Source organism: Rhincodon typus, chromosome 18 (assembly GCF_021869965.1).
Source record: "Rhincodon typus isolate 14 chromosome 18, sRhiTyp1.1, whole genome shotgun sequence".
Classification (NCBI taxonomy): Eukaryota; Metazoa; Chordata; class Chondrichthyes; order Orectolobiformes; family Rhincodontidae; genus Rhincodon; species Rhincodon typus.
In genome coordinates this window covers 2,003,258-2,021,248 of record NC_063349.1, presented here as the reverse complement: position 1 = coordinate 2,021,248, position 17,991 = coordinate 2,003,258, and the positions used below count along the sequence as shown (strand labels likewise).

Below are 17,991 nucleotides of genomic sequence, written 5' to 3'. Positions count from 1 at the left end.
AACTTTGATTTCTCTTCACCGATGCTGCCAGTCATACTGAGATTTTCCAGCAACTTCTGTTTTAGCCTCTGCTGTTTGTTGTCCTTCTTTTCACTTTTACCTGTTTTTATACCTTCTGTGGTGTGCTGTGCCTCCCAGCATTCTTTCCTGATTTGCCTAGCATTGGATATGCCTAACTCCCTTCATGTTGAAATCTTTATACTCTCTCTTTCCAGCAAATTTAGTGTCCACTCTGCTTTAGTTTTCTGTCTTTTGTCATCGGGATTAATAGGAACTCTAGCACTGCTGCCTGGACTGTTTTCACCCAGTTTTCTATTCAAAGCCCCATGAACATTCTAGCCTAACAAGTATTTATCCCTTTCAGTTATTTTCAATAGATATACTTTTCACATTATGGTTCCAGCATTCTGTTGTACCCAGTGAAATTAGTCCTTGGGAATCATTGTGAAATACTGTTCTGGCCCTGACAACATGTTTTTCTTCTGACACACAGAAGTAGACTGAAAGCAAAAAATCTGCTGTACGTGAAACAGATCCTTTACATCCTTGCTAAACTTGTCCACATTTTAGGAGGTGAGCATTCTGTGTACTTTTCTTTGGTTTAAACATTTTTTTTGTTGGATTTGCACACATCAGTATGAGGGAAATTACTACTGGGGACTGGATCATTTTCTATTTCAGTCTCCCAGGGTGTTTATTCAGGATAGTGAAGGCAAATAAAGTACACATTGACACATCAGAAAAAAAAGCCTTGTACTCTGCCCAGGGCAAGCACAGCATGGGGCTAGATATAGATTAAAGCTCCCACTGTACTGTTTAAGAACCTGCCCAACTAAGGAGACTGACTAAGAAGCATTTCAAGAGATGGACCCATCATCTGTGGTTAACCAGGGATGCTAAAGATTACAATCAGAATGAAAGAAAAATATATATAATTGTGCAAAGACAGGTCGCATGTCAAGAGATAGGACAGAATATTAAAAAATATTGACGATACGAAGGTGGATCACGTTGTGGACAGTGCGGAGGGCTGTTCTAGGTTACAAAGGCACATTAATGGAAGGCAGAGCTGGGCTGAGAAGTGGCAGATGGAGTTTAACCCTGAAAAGTGTGAGGTGATTCATTTTGGAAGGACAAACTTGAAAGCAGAATACAGGGTTAACGGAAAGATTCTTGGCAGTGTGGAGGAGCAGAGGGATCTTGGGGTTCATGTTCGAGGTTCCCTGAAAGCTGCCACCCAGGTGGATATAGTTGTTAAGAAGGTGTATGGTGTGTTAGCTTTCATTAATAGAGGGATTGAGTTCAAGAGCCGTGAAGTTATGCTCCAGCAATACAAAAGTCTGGTTCGGCCACATCTGGGAGTATTGTGTCCAGTTCTGGTCACCTCATTACAGGAAAGATGTGGAAGAGTTAGAAAAGGTGCAGAGGAGATTTACCAGGATGTTGCCTGGAATGGAGGGAAGGTCTTAGGAGGAAAGGTTGAGAGCTAGGGCTTTTCTCTTTAGAACGACGAAGGATGAGAGGTGACTTGATAGAGGTGTACAAAATGATCAGAGGTATAGATAGAGTAGACAGCCAGAGACTTTTTCCTAGGGTGGAGGTAGCTTTTACGAGGGGACATAGTTTTAAAGTGAAAGGAGGTAGATATTGGGGAGACGTCAGAGGTAGGTTCTTTACTCAGAGAGTGGTTGGGTATGGAATGCATTGCCGGAGAGGGTAGTGGAGTTGGCCTCATTAGGGGCATTTAAGCGGCCATTAGATAGGCATATGGACGATAGTATAAGGTAGCGGTGGAGGTTAGATAGACCTTAGGTTTCGGGTAAAAGCTCGGCCCAACATCGTGGGCCGAAGAGCACTGTGCTGTACTGTTCTATGTTCTATGTTCTATTTAAAGGAGAAGAGCTGCAAAGTGAGATTGGTCCCATAGAAGGTGAGACTGGAGAATTAATAAGGGAAAATAAGGAAATGGCAGATGAATTAAGCAGGTATTTTACGGAAAACACAAGTAACATTCCCCAGAATCAGAAATAAAACTGATAATAATAGAAGGGAGTAAGGAACTCAAAAAAATTCACATCATGGTCAGTTCAGTGGCAGATGGAATTTAACCCTGATAAATGTGAGGTGATGCACTTTGGAAGAAGTAACAAGACAAGGGAGTACTCAATGAATGGCAGGAGACTAGGAAGCTCAGGATTGGAGGGATCTTTGTGTGTTTGTTCATAGATCGCAGACAGTCGTAAAACAGATTATTGGGGTCGTTAAAAAGACTTATGGGACATCTGCCTTCATCAGTTGTGACACTGATTATAAGAACAGAGAGATTATGTTGGAGCTTAAAAGAGACTGGATGAGCTTGGGTTGTTTTCTTTAGAGCAGAGGGGGGACATGATTGTATAACATTGACAGTATGGTCAGGGTGGATATGAAGCATCTATTCCCCATAGTGAAGGGTCAATAACAAGGGGGCATAATGTTAAGGTGATAGGCAGGAGTTTCAGAGAGGATTTGAGGAAAAATATTTTCATCCGGTGAGTGGTGGGAATCTAGAATGCACTGCCTGCAAGAGTAGTAGAGACAGGAAACTTGACAACCTTTAATATGTATGTGGGCAAGTGCTGGAAAGTGGGATTAGAGTAGATCGGTCAGTGCAGAGGCGAATGGCCAGTCGAAGAACCTCTTTGGTCCTGTATGATTCTGTGACCATAGAAGTGATGCTAAGTAAATCATTGGAGCTGCAGCTGACAAGTGCCTGGGTCTTCGTGAACCGAATCCAAGGGTCTTAAAAGAAGTGACTAGTGAGATGTTTGACCCGAAACATTAAATCTGCTTTCTCTCCACAGACGCTGCAAGACTTGCTGAGTTTTTTCAGCAATTTCTGTTCTTGTTTCTGATTTCCAGCATCTACAGTCCTTTCAGTTTTTGGAAATATTCGGTTTTGATTTTCCAAAACTCCCTTGGTTTTAAGGTGAACTTGTTAAATTGGAAGGTAGCAAATGTAACTCTTTATTCAAAAGGGGAGTGAGACAGAAAGCAGCAAAGAACAGGCCAGTTGGCTTGACATCTGTCACAGGGAAGATGGTAGAACCACTTATTAAAGAAGATACAGTAGGGCATTTGGATAAGGTGATCAGCCAGAGTCAGCATGGTTTTGTGAAAGCCAAATGATGTTTGACCACTCTATTGGAGTTCTTTGAGGAGGTAACATGTACTGTGGCTAAAGAGTAACTGGTGGGTTACTCTCCTTAGATTTCCAGAAAGCTTTTGAGAAGGAAAATTAAAGCTCATAGATGTGGCATGTTGTCATGGTTACAAAATTGACTGACTAGCAGGAAGCAGAGAGTTCACACAATGGATCTTTTGTAGGTTGGCAAGATGTAATGAGCAGTGTGCCATAAAGATCAGTGCTGGGATCTCAACTGTTTACAACTTATGCAAACAACTTAGATGAAGTGACAGAAAGTATAATTGTCAAATTTGGTGAGGACACAAAGACAGCAAATTAAGTTTTGAAGAGGACATAAGGAGCTGATGAAAATATATGAATGGGTAATGTGATCAGGCAAGTGTGTGGCAAATTGAGTGTCTATTTTGGGAGGAAGAATGACAAAGAATGTCTAAATGGTGAGAGATCGTACACGCTTGAGATGAAGAGGAATCTGGATGCCCTCGTGCATGAACCGTAAAAAGTTGCTATGAAGTAGTGGAAGTAATTAAGACTGCTGGTGGAATGTTATTACTTATCGCAAGGAGAATTGACTACAAAAGTAAAAAGGTTATGTTTCAGTTATACAGGGTACTAATGAGATTGCATCTGGAGTACAGTGCACAATATTGGTCTCCTCATTTTAAGAAAGGATGTAAATGCACTGGAAACAAATGGGAAGGTTTGCCAAACTCATACCTGGAACAAGGTGTAGAGCTGGCCAAGCAGCATCAGAGGAGCAGGAAGGCCCGAAACGTCAGCCTTCCTGCTCCTCTGATGCTGCTTGGCTTGCTGTGTTCATCCAGCTCTACACCTTGTTATCTCAGATTCTCCAGCATCTGCAGTTCCTACTATCTGTCATACCTGGAACAGGAGGTTTATCTTATGTGAAAAGATTGTATCCACTGGAGTTAGAAGGTTAAACATGGAGAGAATATTCCCTTTTATGCAAGAATCTACAGATAGGAGTCACTGTTTGAAAATCAGTTACCCGTTTAAAACATTAAAAATTGGACTTTTTCTGAAGGACATGAGCCTTTGCAATTCTCTTCTCGAAGAGGTGATGGAAGCAGAGTCCTTGGATATTTTTAAGGCAGAGGAAGATAGATTCTTGTTAAAGTTAAACAAGGGGTTGAAAGGTTATCAAGAACAAGTGAGATGTGAATTTGCGATGACGGTCAGATCAGCCATGTTCTTTTTGAATGGCGGGGCAGACATAAGGGGCTGAATGGCCTCTTGCCCTGAGTTTGTATGAATGTCTGTATGCTCCCTCCTGCAGTATTTCCCACTTCAGGGATCCTAGGCCAGTTCCAGAGCAAAATGCTGCTGTTTGCTCTTGAAATAGAAACAGAAAATGTTGGAGAAACTCAGCAGGTCTGGTAGCATCTGTGCAGAGAGAAATCGAGTAAACATTAGAAATATAATAGATTTTTATCACTAGTTAGTCTTAATTTAAGCTACTCTAGTCTTTTTGAGCCTATGCCTTCTAGTTTGTGGGTTGGGATTATCCAAACTCACTTTACATAAGGCCTTCCAGCCAGCAGGGGAGGAGACCTACACTTCGTCAGCTTTATAATTTACCCAGAATCCCAACCACTGAATATTTGGGTTCCTGCCTTTATAGTCCACTTTTTATTGTTTGTATTTCCTTTATGGGCTTGATCTTTTTACTAATTCTCTTATTTTGTGATTAATCAGGGAAGGTTGGACAAAATCCGAACACACAGAAGATTTTTCAGGGTGGTAGGTGACTGAGCACTTTGAACACAACAGAATATTCTAAACTGCTTACTTTGAAGATATAAAAAGTCTGTCCTTCCTTCAGTTATCCAGTGCTTCTGGCCTTGCTTTAAGGCAGGTCACTGCTTCTGGCCAATTGCTTTTCTCAAAGGTGACTTTGGTTTGATCCAGAATGTTGGTCAACCTTATCTGGGGAAACTGTTAAGATCTGAACACTGCATTTCTGAGTTTAGAAGGCTGAGTGATGTTCTATAGGTGTATTAAATTTAAGCCACTGAAATGTTGAGCAGTGCCCAAGACAGAGTCCAAACATATCACCATGACATTCAGTGGCATTACCATCATTGAATTCCCCCATCAACATCTTGGGGGTTACCATTGATTGAACTAGGTCAGCTATTTAAACACAGTGGTTTCAAGAGCAGGTCAAAATCTAGGAATTCTGCTGCAAGTAGCTCACCCCCTCACTCTGCATTGACTGTCCGCCATCTCCAAGGCACAAGTCAGGAGTGTGATGGAATTCTTCCCTCTTACTTGGATGAATTCAGCTTCAGCAACACTTGAGAAGCTTGATGACAGCCAGGATGGAGGTGTCCACTTCATCAGAACTGTACCCATGTATTAAATGTTCACTTCACCACCAATGCACAGTGGCAGCAGTAAGCACACTGTAGCAACTCACAAGGTTCCATTTGACAGCAAATTTCCAAATCCACAAACTGTCCCAAGTAGAAGGTCAGGAGCAGTGGGCACGTGGGAACACCACTATCTGCAAGTTGCCATCCAAGCCACACATGACCCTGAGTTGGAAATATCTTACCATGCCTTTGGTCCAACTGGATCAAAATCATACAACACCCTTCCTGTGAAAGAATAATTCTATGAAAAAGGTATTTTAAATGATTAACTGATTTCAAAGGGTGTATATTAGAGGAATCCAGAACAAGATATACCTATCTAACATTTCAATTAGGAGTGAAATAAGGAAACACCCTTTTGTCCACATGTAAAGGGTGTCGAAATCTGGAACTCTGTTAGCCCAATGTAGGGGTAGATGTTCAGGAAGCTTCCAAAGTAGAGATTGATCATTTCTTATTAAATAAGGAAATATGGAGGAATGAAATTGAGCTGCAGATCCATTTTATTTTCAGAGTTAGGCTCCTCTTTGTATATGTAGTAGACAGCTTAACCTTAACAGTACTGTTTACAGCTCTACATTTAGGACAGTCCATAGGATTACTGATTTTTGTTTTGAAAATACACCTTGACTTCAAAATCCTTTTTGCTTTTCTGTCTATTTTTCAAAGGCACTGAGTTACACTCGATCAATGATTTCCTCTTTCGTGCACAGTTTGACAACATCAACATGTTTAAAGTAAGTCACTTTTATGTGTGTTGAAGTATGGAGGTCCGGTTTAATGCATCACCCCCTGCCCCATATTAATTGCTCGTGATGATATTGACAATTGACCCCTGGTGTTAACCTGCCTGAGACTGGTGTGATAAAGGTTGTATTCTTATAATTTGGGAATTTAGATTTTTAATGTGAAGGCAGATGGATTCTAGTTTCAGTTCTGTGAAAATGACATTCTTTAAGTGGTTAGAAAGTAATTTGGAAAAGTGACCTAAAACATCATTTCCAAGAAAGCGTGCGACCTAGTGAGTGTCGAGCCAGATAGCTGTGGTCTTAATTGATGAAGTCTTTACAAAGTGAAAATTTTGTCAGACAAGAAAAAACAGACCAGGGGCCATTAATGTTTGAGTTCAGTTCAGAAAAATTGGATTTTTCAATTCATAGAGGTTTCACCCAAACCACAGGGGGTTTTGGTTTGTGAGAGTATTTCATGTTGAAGGTTCAAGGCTTCAGAACTGAAAAGAGATTGGACCATCGTAGCTAGAAAGAAGTCTTCAGGCCATTAAAGCTGGGAAGAGTCAGTTAAGTAAGAAATTAAAGTTAAAACAGAAGTGACCCTACACTGGTTTGAGTTTCTGGAAAGCATATTTGTGGAGAAAAAGGTTGATTTGTTCTTTTTGCTGGTGATGAGGTCTTTCTAAACTACTGTTTACTTTGTTCTGTTTTCCTTTTGTGGAACAAACTTGCACTCTTTTATTAAAGAACATTGGCAGCTCATACATTTAGCAATTAACCACCACAGTAACCAACTGCAAAATTTAATCTTACAATCTTTCAAGTCAAGTTTCACTTTGGGATTGATTTTGTTCACTGTTACCATCAGTTGGGATTCTAATCCTGACCAGCTGTGACTGGTTTTGATCTTGGGGGTCTGTTTAGGTTTCAGTGTGTTGTTTGAATCGATCTAATTTGCTCACTCCTAAAATTTGCGTCCCAAATTACCATACACCTTCTGAGTAGGAAGGCACAGCCAACCTCGCTCCAGCACTAACTGTGTATGGGATGAGCTGTGTGGATCAGCTGGTCTTCTGTTGTCCATCAAATCTGAAAATGGACCTCATCTCTCAATATTAGTTGGAATTTCTCCCTCACAGAACCATATTCCTCAGTTGTCCCCACTTTCAGTTTATCTGCTTATCCATTTAAATGGTATTACAAAGCTTACAGATTTACAGAGTAATAGAAGCAGATTCAGTAATACCTTGAAACCACAGAAAGAGGCTCTTAAACCCATGGTACCTGCAGCAGCTAAATGAACTAGTCACCCATTCTAATTCCACTTTCTAGCACCTGATCCTTGGCCTTTACAAGTTATAGTGCTTTAGGTGCAGATCCAGATTCCTTTTAAATGATTCGAGGGTTTCTGCCTCAACCACCAAAGTGGGCAGTGAATTCCAGACACCGACCACCCTTTGGGTGAAAAGTTTCTCCTCATGAATATTTAATACTTCTCCCAATCACCTTAAATCTGTGTTCCTCGGTACCTGACCTCTCCGTTAGCAGAAAAAAGTCTTCCTGTCCACTCTATCCAAGGCCCCCAGTATTTGTACGCCTCAATTAATTCACCCCTCAGCTTCTTCTGTGGTAAGGAAATCAAATCAATCCAAGCCTATCCAATCTTTGGTAATAGTTGCAGTTTTCATGCTCTAGCAACATTCTTGTACCCTCCTGTATACTGTCTTCAGAGCAATTGTGTACTTCCTTTAATGTGGTGACCAAAACTGTACATAACTCCATCTGTGGCCTAACCAGTGTCTAACTAATTCCAGCATTAGATCCCTGCTTTTGTATTCAATGCCTCCTCCAAAAGTATCCCATGTGCCTTCTTTACCACCTTACCTTACCCATTTTGGAACTTGTGGACACATATTCACTTGCTCTACTCCTGCCAGTACCCTCCCATTTACCATGCATTCCCTTGCTTTGTTTGTCCTTTCCAAATGCGTAACTTTTCATTTCCCTGGATTGAATTCTATTTGCCACTTTGCCACTTATTCAAGTAAACTGTTGATATAATCCTGTAATTGACAGCCATCCTCTTTACTATCAAGTGTTTGGCCAGTTTTTGTGTTGTTTGAAAATTTCCCAATCATACCTCCACACTGAAGTATAAAGCATTAATGTATTATCACGAGCGACAAGGAACCGAAAACTGAAACCTGTGGAACATGACCAGAAACTGCTTTCCATTCATATTCTCCTCGTGTCTTCATGGGTTTCCGTCGGGTGCTTTGATTTCCTCCCACAGTCCAAAGATATGCAGGCTAGGTGGATTAGCTATGGGAAATGTGGAGTTACACCGATAGGGAAGGGGGTTGGGTCTGGTTAGGCTGCTCTTTGGAGAGTCAATGTGGACTCAATGGGCTGAAATGGCCTGCTTCCACACTGCAGGGATTCTATGATTCACAAAATTTTCTGTTGACCATTATCTTTTGTTTTCTATCACTGAACCAAATTTGCATCCATCTTCCCATTTCCATTCTATCCTGTGGGCTTTAATTTTTCTTAAGTCTGCTGTGCGGAACCTTGTCAAATTCCTTGCATAGATCCATGTAGACAACATTCGCTGCATAACCTCAACAAGCCTCCTTGTTACTTCTTCAAAAATTTAAATTATGTCAGTATGACACAATCATCTCTTAACAAAACCATGCTGACCATCTCTGAATAATAGTTAGTCCCACCTCAATACTAATTCCAGTAATTTGCTCACCATTGTCAGGCTGACCTGCCTGTAATTATTTGGCTAGTCCCTCGCATCCATTTTGAAGTCGTACAAGGTTTGCAAAACTTCAGTCCTCTGGTGTCTAGTGAGGATCGGAATGTGATTCACAGAGCGTCTGCTATTTTGTACCTGGCTTCGTTTAACAGCCTAGGGTGCAATTCATCCAAATTTGTTGATCTATCCTTTTGAGTAGATCAATCCTTCATGTACTTCTCATTATGCTTATTCTATCTAGTATTTCACTCTCCTCCTGTTTAACTGTAATGTCTGCATCATCCCTCTCCTTTGTGAAGACAAAGATAAAATACTCATCACGATCTCTGCTCACCTCTTCTACATTCATACACATTATCTTGCAGACCTGATAGGCCCAATTTGATGTATGATAAAGCATCTTTGGATTTTCTTTTAATTTTATCAGACAGTTTTGTTTTTCCTACCTTCTCTTTTTTTCTTTGCCAATTTCCTTTTTCACTTCACTCCTGTAATTTCTATGCTCCTCGAAACTTCCTAAAGTATTGAAGAGGAGTTGGTCATATATTTGAATGGCTGTAGGGAAAGAACAGGGGGGCTGGATTAATTGGATGCCTCTTTCAAAGATGGGTCAAATGGTCTCCTGCGCTGTTAGATTCTAAGATATTGGCCGTTTTGGGTGAGGAAGGAAAGAATAGTTGCTGGGTGGGGGTTCATTGTGTGTTTGTGGTGGCTGAGTCTAAGATCTCTGCCTGAACTGAAGATCATTCCTGACCCTTCTTATGAATCTCAGACGTGCTGTTCATGTGAACTTGCCGTGTATTTATTCAGTTTGCTCTCTTTTTGTTAACCAGGTGCAGCACTATTATATGAAGAGCATGCTCAGTCGAAAGGTCAGTGCCTGTTTATTGCCTAGCTCTTAGAGTTTGGAGTGTCTCTTTTTAAACATCTCTCTAGTCCTGCTAAAGTCAGACATAGCACTTTCTTAGAACCCTTTACTTACTGTCCTAGGCTAGATTATCTCATGTCAGCTGTATCTAACCTGTGCTGTACCTGCTCTGAAGAGGACAGGGGGAGCTTTTCTCTATCCAGTAAAGCCAGCCCCACCAATTGTGAATTAAGCCAGAGATTTAAAAAGCAGGCGATTTTTGTATACAAGTTGTTACAAGCTGGTACTTTTCTAAACTTAAAGCAATTTGGAAGTAAAACTGGGAAGTGATACAGAGTTGTCCAACAAAAAATAATCACCTGTCAAATATTAATGGCTTTGTCACCTTACTAGCCTTCAAGGGAAAATAAAATGTAGAAATCTAAGCAATATCTAAACTGAAATATAAACGGAATCCTGGTTCAGTGATCCACTAGCAATTGTACTGAACTGAAAAGAAAAACACATTTGGAGCTGGATAGACTGCTGACTGCAAAACCCATAAGTAGTTTCTCCGGTAGTGGCTGCTTTGAGCCATGCAAATCTTTTGCTGTTTTTCTATAGTGAAATATAAACTATTGAGAGTAGGTGAATAAAAACTTCATCAGAATTCATACGAGACCAGGTTCTAGTCCAACAGGCTTATTTGAAATCACAAGCTTTCGGAATGCTGCTCCTTCATCAGGTGAAGTCAGGCGGTCTCCACCTGATGAAGGAGCAGCATTCCGAAAGCTTGTGATTTCACATAAACCTGTTGGACTAGAACCTGGTGTGTGTGACTTCTGACTTTGTCCAACCCTGTCCAATACTGGCATCTCCACATCAATAAAATCTTAGAAATTTTACAGTGGTCAAAGCCCATGCAGGACTGATCATGAACACAGTGCTCAAACCTTTCTTTGGTTGAAGAAACAGTTTTGAAATGAATTAGTAACCACTGACAGCTTCCAAACTGAATTATAATACTACAGGGTGTATATTTTTCAAGGTATTCCATGTAAATTTATATCTTACAATGTTTTTAAGTGAACGGACAGTTGCTTGAAATAGTAATTTGTGAACTATTTCATTGATGCAAACTGTGATCAGACAGGCGAGACAAAGTAGAAATAGAATATCAGTGTGGTTACAAAATTAACAGGGCAGTTGTTCCATGTTTTGATGTTTAACAAACTCAAAGCAAAATATTATTTTGTAAAAGTCCCATAAACATTCCAACCTTCCTTGGCTCCAATTCTGTCAGAGAACTGAAATGAACATGACAATCTTGGGAATGTTTTACATGCCTGTGCAAACCCAGCCCAGTTTGCAGTATTATTTAATCATCAAGGAATTTTCAAAATTCCAGCAAGTTCAATCAGCAGCTTTTCCACAATTACAGGAATCAAACAGGGATTAGCCAAACAAAAAGTGCTGAAGTGATCCAGCAGGCCAGGCATTGTTGTAAAGGTACTTTGAGTCCAAATTGAATGCATTCTATTTGGCACAATTATTAACGAGCAGAAGGAAACCATTTTGCCCTTCATATCGGCACCGGCTGTCCGAAAGAGGATTGTGACTTAGTATTATCCACCTACCGTTCTCCATAATGATGGATATTTTTTCTATTTACATAATCATCCACTGCTCTCAATTTTGCCTTGATTGAAGCTGCTTCCACCACAGTCCCAGGCAGTGCATTCCAGAATTATAACAATGCTGTGGGTTTACCAACCCTCCACGGACCGCAACAGTTCAAGGAAGTATTTCACTGCCTACAGGAAAATTCAGCTAGTGACCTAGCCCACGTTTTGTGAAGTGTTTTTTAAGAGAAGCTTTTCTCCCCTCCACGAGAAAGTAATTATGCAATTCCCTGCTTCCACCATGAAGAAGGTCAAGTTTTTTGGGTGCTTAAGAGTTGGACAGCTTGTCAGTTACTTGTGCAGGACAAACTCTTAAACCAACATTAACTGTATAAAATGGGCAGCTTCTCATTTTAATTTTCTAGCATTTTTCTCTCTCATCTGCTGGGACAGATTATTTTGCAAATCTCCTCAATTCTCTCCTGAGCTACAGAGGTCTGTAAACTTCAGTATGTAAGCTGCTGCATCCAAGACTGATCACAGTCCAGCAGGAGCAGTAGATCCCATGACTTCCAGAATTACAATCCTGGTCAACTTTGGAAAAATCCCTGGCCTCTTTAGTGAGCACTTGCTTGTGTTTAGAAAAGAAATCAAGTGGTCAAATTAGAAGACCCTGCCATAAATCATGACTGAAATTCAGAAATCATGTTTCGTGCTGTTCATGAGAGTTTTCATGTCTATATCTAACCTGTTCTGGGTGTGTTAGGTAGAATGTATTTTACAATATCTGCTCAGAGATCTAAATGTGCAAGTCGGTGCCATCTCTGCCCTATTATAAATTAAACTTCATAGTAATCACAAATGGGTCAATTCAGCAAGTGCTGTATTCAAAGAGATTAGAGATCAGGCCATTATATGGAGTGCCAGTCCTCTGAACTCTTTGACCACAAGGTCACTAAATGTCCTTGTATACATGAGAAGCTCTGAGATGGTTGTGAGCAGTGTTGGATGTTCATTTAGATAACAATCTTTTTCTTTATTTCCAGTAAATTTTTTTTATATGCACCACTGTTTGTACCACAGATATTTTACTGGCTACCTTCATTCCACAGCTCTTTGGGTTTGTGGAGAAGTACCAGGTTTCAGTGTCAAAACCAAACAACACACAGGATCAAAAGGCATCCAAAACAACAGCTCTTGAGAATTTTCTTCAGAAGCTCAATGAGAAACCCACCGGACAAGGTCTGTGTCTAACTTTGCAGTGTCTGGTTATGGTGTTTCTATTCTCAGTGAGATGTGCTAAGCCATTTAGCTCCAGTCCTGAAACTAGTTTGTTCCTATGCACAATCTTCATATGTTTTGCAGTTTAGGTTATGCGTTACTGGGAAGTAATTACAATACACTGTGAGTACAGGACTGCAGAAGACTTGAGTCAATAGGTTGTTAAAATTCAAGCTACTGTAGTCAAAAATGACAAGATGACTTGTTGATGAATTAAATTTGACTGGATACTATTGAGAACTGAAATTATCAGTGACGGTTTTGTGAATGAACTTCCAGTCTATTGGAAGTGGATATCTTGTCTGATTCAGCCAAAATCATATCTTGTAGCACCAATATTAAATCAAGCCTCCGGAATATCTGTTCACTAACAAATGAGGCTTTTTATCATCTATGACCTTTTATTGTTGATGATTGCATTAACTTGACAGAAGCCCCTCTGACACCATCTTGCTCCTTGCTGAAGTTTCATCCCTGGCTGTGCCAACCACCATCCCCACCCGTGGTGTGACATTGTAACCCTCACCAGCAATTTGTATCTAGGTATTCCCCTTTCTCCTTTAACACTTTCTTCTCCTGTGAGTACCTCACCTTGATTCATCCCCTCTTTCCCATTAAATCAATATTTTTACAGGATTCGCAAGTCGAGCAGAATGTTTCTCATTGAGAAATCCTCACTGATTTCTTCCTTCAGTCTTTGCACCAACAAACTTCTCATCCTCAGGTTTCAACCTGGATCCAAACTTGTATTGTCTGTTCTGAGTTTACTGTTGTGTTTTAATACCGTCCTTCAATATTACCTACCCATATTTGCAAGATGCATTTCTGACCCTGGGCATCTCTTATGGCCACTCTGCTCAATTTTTGATCATGCTGGCAATTACATATGGAACATAGAACAGTACAGCACAGAACAGGCCTTTCGGCCCATCGTGTCTGTGCCAGCCATGATGCCATTTTAAATTAATCCCATCTACCTGTATCCCTCTATTACCTGCCTGTGCGCGTGTCTGTCGAAATGCCTCTTAAACTTTGCCATTGTAACTGCTTCTGGCAACATAGTCCAGGCACCTACTACCCACTATGTAAAAAAAAACTTCTCCCCTCTCAGCTTAAAACTATGCTCCCTCGTATTTCACATTTCCACCCTGGGAAGTTGAGTCTGACTATCCACACCATTTATTCATCTCATAATTTTATATACTTCTATCAGGTCACCCCACAGTCTCTGATACTGTAACAAAAAACAATCCAAGTTTGCCCAACTTCTCCTTTTTAGCTAATACATTCCAATCCAGGCAACATCCTGGTAAACCTTTTTTGCATTCTCTCCAAAGCCTCCGCATTCTTCCTATTGTATGGTTGGCAGAAATGCATACAATACTCCAGATGTGACCTAACTAAAATCTTGTACAGCTGCAACATGACTTGCAAGCTCTTATACTCAATGCCTGGACTGATGAAGGCAAACATGTCATACACCTTCTTTACCACTTTATTCACTTGTGTGTTGCAACTTTCAGGGAGCTACGGACTGGACCTCAAGATCCCTCTGTACATCAGTGCTCCTAACGGCCACTTACTGTCTACTTTCCTCTTGCATTTGATGTCCCAAAACACATCACCTCACACTTGCCGAGATTAAACTGCATCTGCCATTTCTTCTGCCCAGCCTTCTAGCTGATCTATATTCTGCAGTATCCTTTGATAACCATTCTCACTATTAACAACTCCACCAATTCTCGTCTTGTCTGCAGGCTTATTAAGGAGACCACCTACAATTGTCATCCAAATCCCAGTACTGATCCTTATGGAACATCACTGGTCATAGATCTCCAGTCAGAAAAACGTCTCTCCACGACTACCCTCTGTCTTCCATGACCAAGCCAATTTTGTATCCAGTTTGCTAACTCACCATGGATCCCATGCAGTTTGATCTATTGGACCAGCCTACTATGAGGGACCTTGTCAAGTGCTTTAATAGAGTCCATGTATGCAACGTTCACTGCCTTACCCTCATCAACTATCCTTAATCACTTCCTCAAAAAACTCAGTTTTGTGAAACAAAATCTCCTCCACATAAAGCCATGCTGACTATCCCAAATAAGTCCATTCTTCCCCAAATGCAAGAAGATCCTGTCCCTAAGAATCTTCTTCAATAATTTCCCTACCACTGATATAAGAATCAGTGACCTATGATTTCCTGGATAATCCTTGTTGCCCTTCTTAAACAAATGGACAATTTGAGCTATTTTCCAGTCTTCTGGGACCTCCACTCTGGCTGAAGAGCACATAATGATCTCTGTCAAGGCCCCAGCAATTTTCTCCCTTACCTCCTTCAGTATCTTGGGATAGATCCCATCAGGCCCTGGGGATTTATATATCTAACTGTTTTTCAATAAAGATCGGGTGGTCTCATCCAGGATTTGAACCTGGGATTTTTCGTGCTACCTACATATTCCCAAAATAAGAATCATGCTCTAGATCAATGATGCAGTTACGTTAACTAGTTACAATTACCATCCCCAACAAGAGAGATTCTAACTATTTCTCCTTGATGCTCAGTGGTATTGCTATGGCTGAATCCCCCCCTGTCAACATCTTGGGGGTTACCTTGAAGCAGAAACTAAGCTGAACTAGACAGAAATACAGTAGCTACAAGAGCAGGTCAGAGGTTAGGAATCCTGCAGCAAGTAACACGCCTCCCGCCTCCCCAAAGCCTGTCCACAATCTACAAGGCTCGGGTCAGAAGTAAAATGAAATGCTTCCCACTTGCTTGGAAAATGCAGCTCCAACGACACTCAGAAGCTTGGCACTATCAGGACGAAGCAGCCCACTTGTTTGGCCACATCCACAAATACTGACGAACTGTAGCATCAATGGGCACCATCTACAAGACACTTAGCAACAATACCACTTGCCGTCCTGACTTTGAAATAGATCACCATCCTTCAGTGTTGCTGGATCAAAACTCTGGGACTCCCTCCCTCACATGGAGTATGGAGGTATCTAAACCAAATGAATTGCAGGGTTTCAAGAAGGCAGCTCACCACCACCTTCTCAAGGGCAATAAATGCTGATACAGCCAGTGAGGTCAACATTCTCTCTGAGTGAATTTTAAAAACATCAGGACCATCCTGGAATGCAGTCCTGGCACCCATTAGAGTTTTCTTTACACACATCTTCTCTCTCAAGTACGAGGAGTTCATATATTTGCTGTTAAGTTTAAAGTCTTCTGCCACTAAAAGAATCCTTGAGATTCCTGTCCTCTTGCTCCAGTCTTAAGTTTGCCTCTTTATTTAGTTTGTCCTATTTCCTGTAGTGACCTCTTTAAGTTCATCTGATCCAGGACACCTATTTCCTGTTCCTTTGTCTCCCTGTTCCGACTGAACCCAGCTTCGCTGAAATTTATCGCTTAACCAACTTTTAGTCACCTGTCATCATAATGTGGTGTCTGATTGTGTCTTGGAAGCAGCCAAAGGAACTGAGGGCATTGTTGCTAAATTTGCAGATGACAAAGATAGGTGGAGGGTCAGGTAATGTTGAGGAGGCAGGGAGCTGCGGAAGAACTTGAACAGACTAGGAGAGTGGGCACAGAAGTGGCAGATGAAACACGATGTGGGAAAGTGTGAGGTTGTGCACTGTGGTAGGAACAATAGAGGCATACACTATTTTCTAAATGGGAAAGGCTTCAGAAACCTGAAGCACAAAGGGACTTGGGAGTCCTAGTTCAGGATTCTCTTAAGATTATCATGCAGGTTCCGTTGGCAATTAGGAAGCTCTCATTTCAAGAGGACTAGAATAGAAGAGCAGGGATGTACTGCTGAGACTGTATAAGGCTCTGAGACCACATTTGGAATACTGTGGGCAGTTTTGGGCCCCATATCTAAGGAAGGATCATAGAATCCCCACAGTGTGGAAGCATGCCAATCGGCCCAATAAGTCCACGCCGACCCTCTGAAGAGCATCCCACCCAGACCCATCCCCCTACCCTTCCCTATAACCCTGCATTTCCCATGGCTAATCCACCTAACCTACACCCCTGGACACTACGGGCAATTTAGCATGGCCAATCCACAATGTTCTTGCATTGGAGAGAATCTAGAGGAAGTTTACAAGAATGATCCTGGGGGCGGGGGGCAAGGGTTTGTCACATGAGGAGCATTGAGGTCTCTGGGGGTCTGCATTTGGAGTTTGGAAGGATGAAGGAGAATCTCAGTGAACTTACAGAATACCAAGAGGCCTGGATAGAGTGGACATGGAAGAAGGAGAGACTAGGACCCAAGGGCACAGTCGCGGAGTGAGAGGACGATCCTTTAGAACTGAGATGAGGAACAGATTCTTTAGCCAGAGGGTGGCGAATCTGTGGAACTCATTGCCTTAGCGGGCTGTGGAGGCCAAGTCATGGAGTGTATTTAAGACAGAGATAGATAGGTTCTTGATTAGTAAAGGAATCGAGGGTTAGAGGGAGAATGGGCTTGAGAAATGTGTTAGCCATGATCCAATGGCAGAACAGACTTGATGGGCCGAATGGCTGAATTCTGCTCCTATATTTGATGGTTTTATATATGAGTATGGAGTCCTGAGAGCAGACTCTCTGCTTCAGGGTCAGACCCCGACACGAAAGTAGCTGTCCTGTGGAAATTACCCCATGCCAGTCAGCACCTTCAGAACAGGAAGAAAGAAACCATTTGGGTGTGTGAAAGACAAAACTAAAATCCAGATCAGAGAAACTAATTTATTACAGTTGGGATGGATCCTGGCAAATATTTCTGTGAATCGTTGTCTGCCTCTGCTGCTAACTGGATCAAAGTGCTCAGTTTCTGTTTTGTATTTCTGACCATTTATTTGATCTGTTGTTTATTTGGTAGTTACACCCCATGAGCGGGAAGAGGACATCAAGAAGGAGCAGCCTGTCATGGCATCTCCGATGATGCAGGTTGAAGGGTTTCTTTTTGCTCTCACCAGCACTAACAAAGATGGACGAGTGGTCATTCAGAAACAAGGTAGGCATGAGATGTGTCTCATACAAATTCCACATCTTTCGTTGTTTGGTTTATTTCGATTGGGTGAAAAGACAGTCATGTTATTTGCCTTTTACTGTTCAGTTACCTCCTGCTCAATACACTTCACCTCTGCTTAATTTTGGAGCTCATCCGTTGT

At 41.4% G+C, this 17,991-nt stretch overlaps 1 protein-coding gene across 3 annotated transcripts in view; it reads left to right on the top strand.

Annotated features, from left to right (window-relative positions):
* ddx11 (DEAD/H (Asp-Glu-Ala-Asp/His) box helicase 11) overlaps positions 1-17,991 on the top strand; it is a 78,018-nt gene that overhangs the window by 32,098 nt on the left and 27,929 nt on the right. For all 3 annotated transcript variants that reach the window (XM_048607603.1, XM_048607601.1, XM_048607602.1), the window contains exons 12-17: positions 494-573; positions 4,904-4,948; positions 6,253-6,320; positions 9,912-9,950; positions 12,660-12,789; positions 17,700-17,834. In XM_048607603.1, coding sequence (XP_048463560.1) covers positions 494-573; positions 4,904-4,948; positions 6,253-6,320; positions 9,912-9,950; positions 12,660-12,789; positions 17,700-17,834 — 497 coding nt within the window. The remainder of the gene's footprint in view (positions 1-493; positions 574-4,903; positions 4,949-6,252; positions 6,321-9,911; positions 9,951-12,659; positions 12,790-17,699; positions 17,835-17,991) is intronic.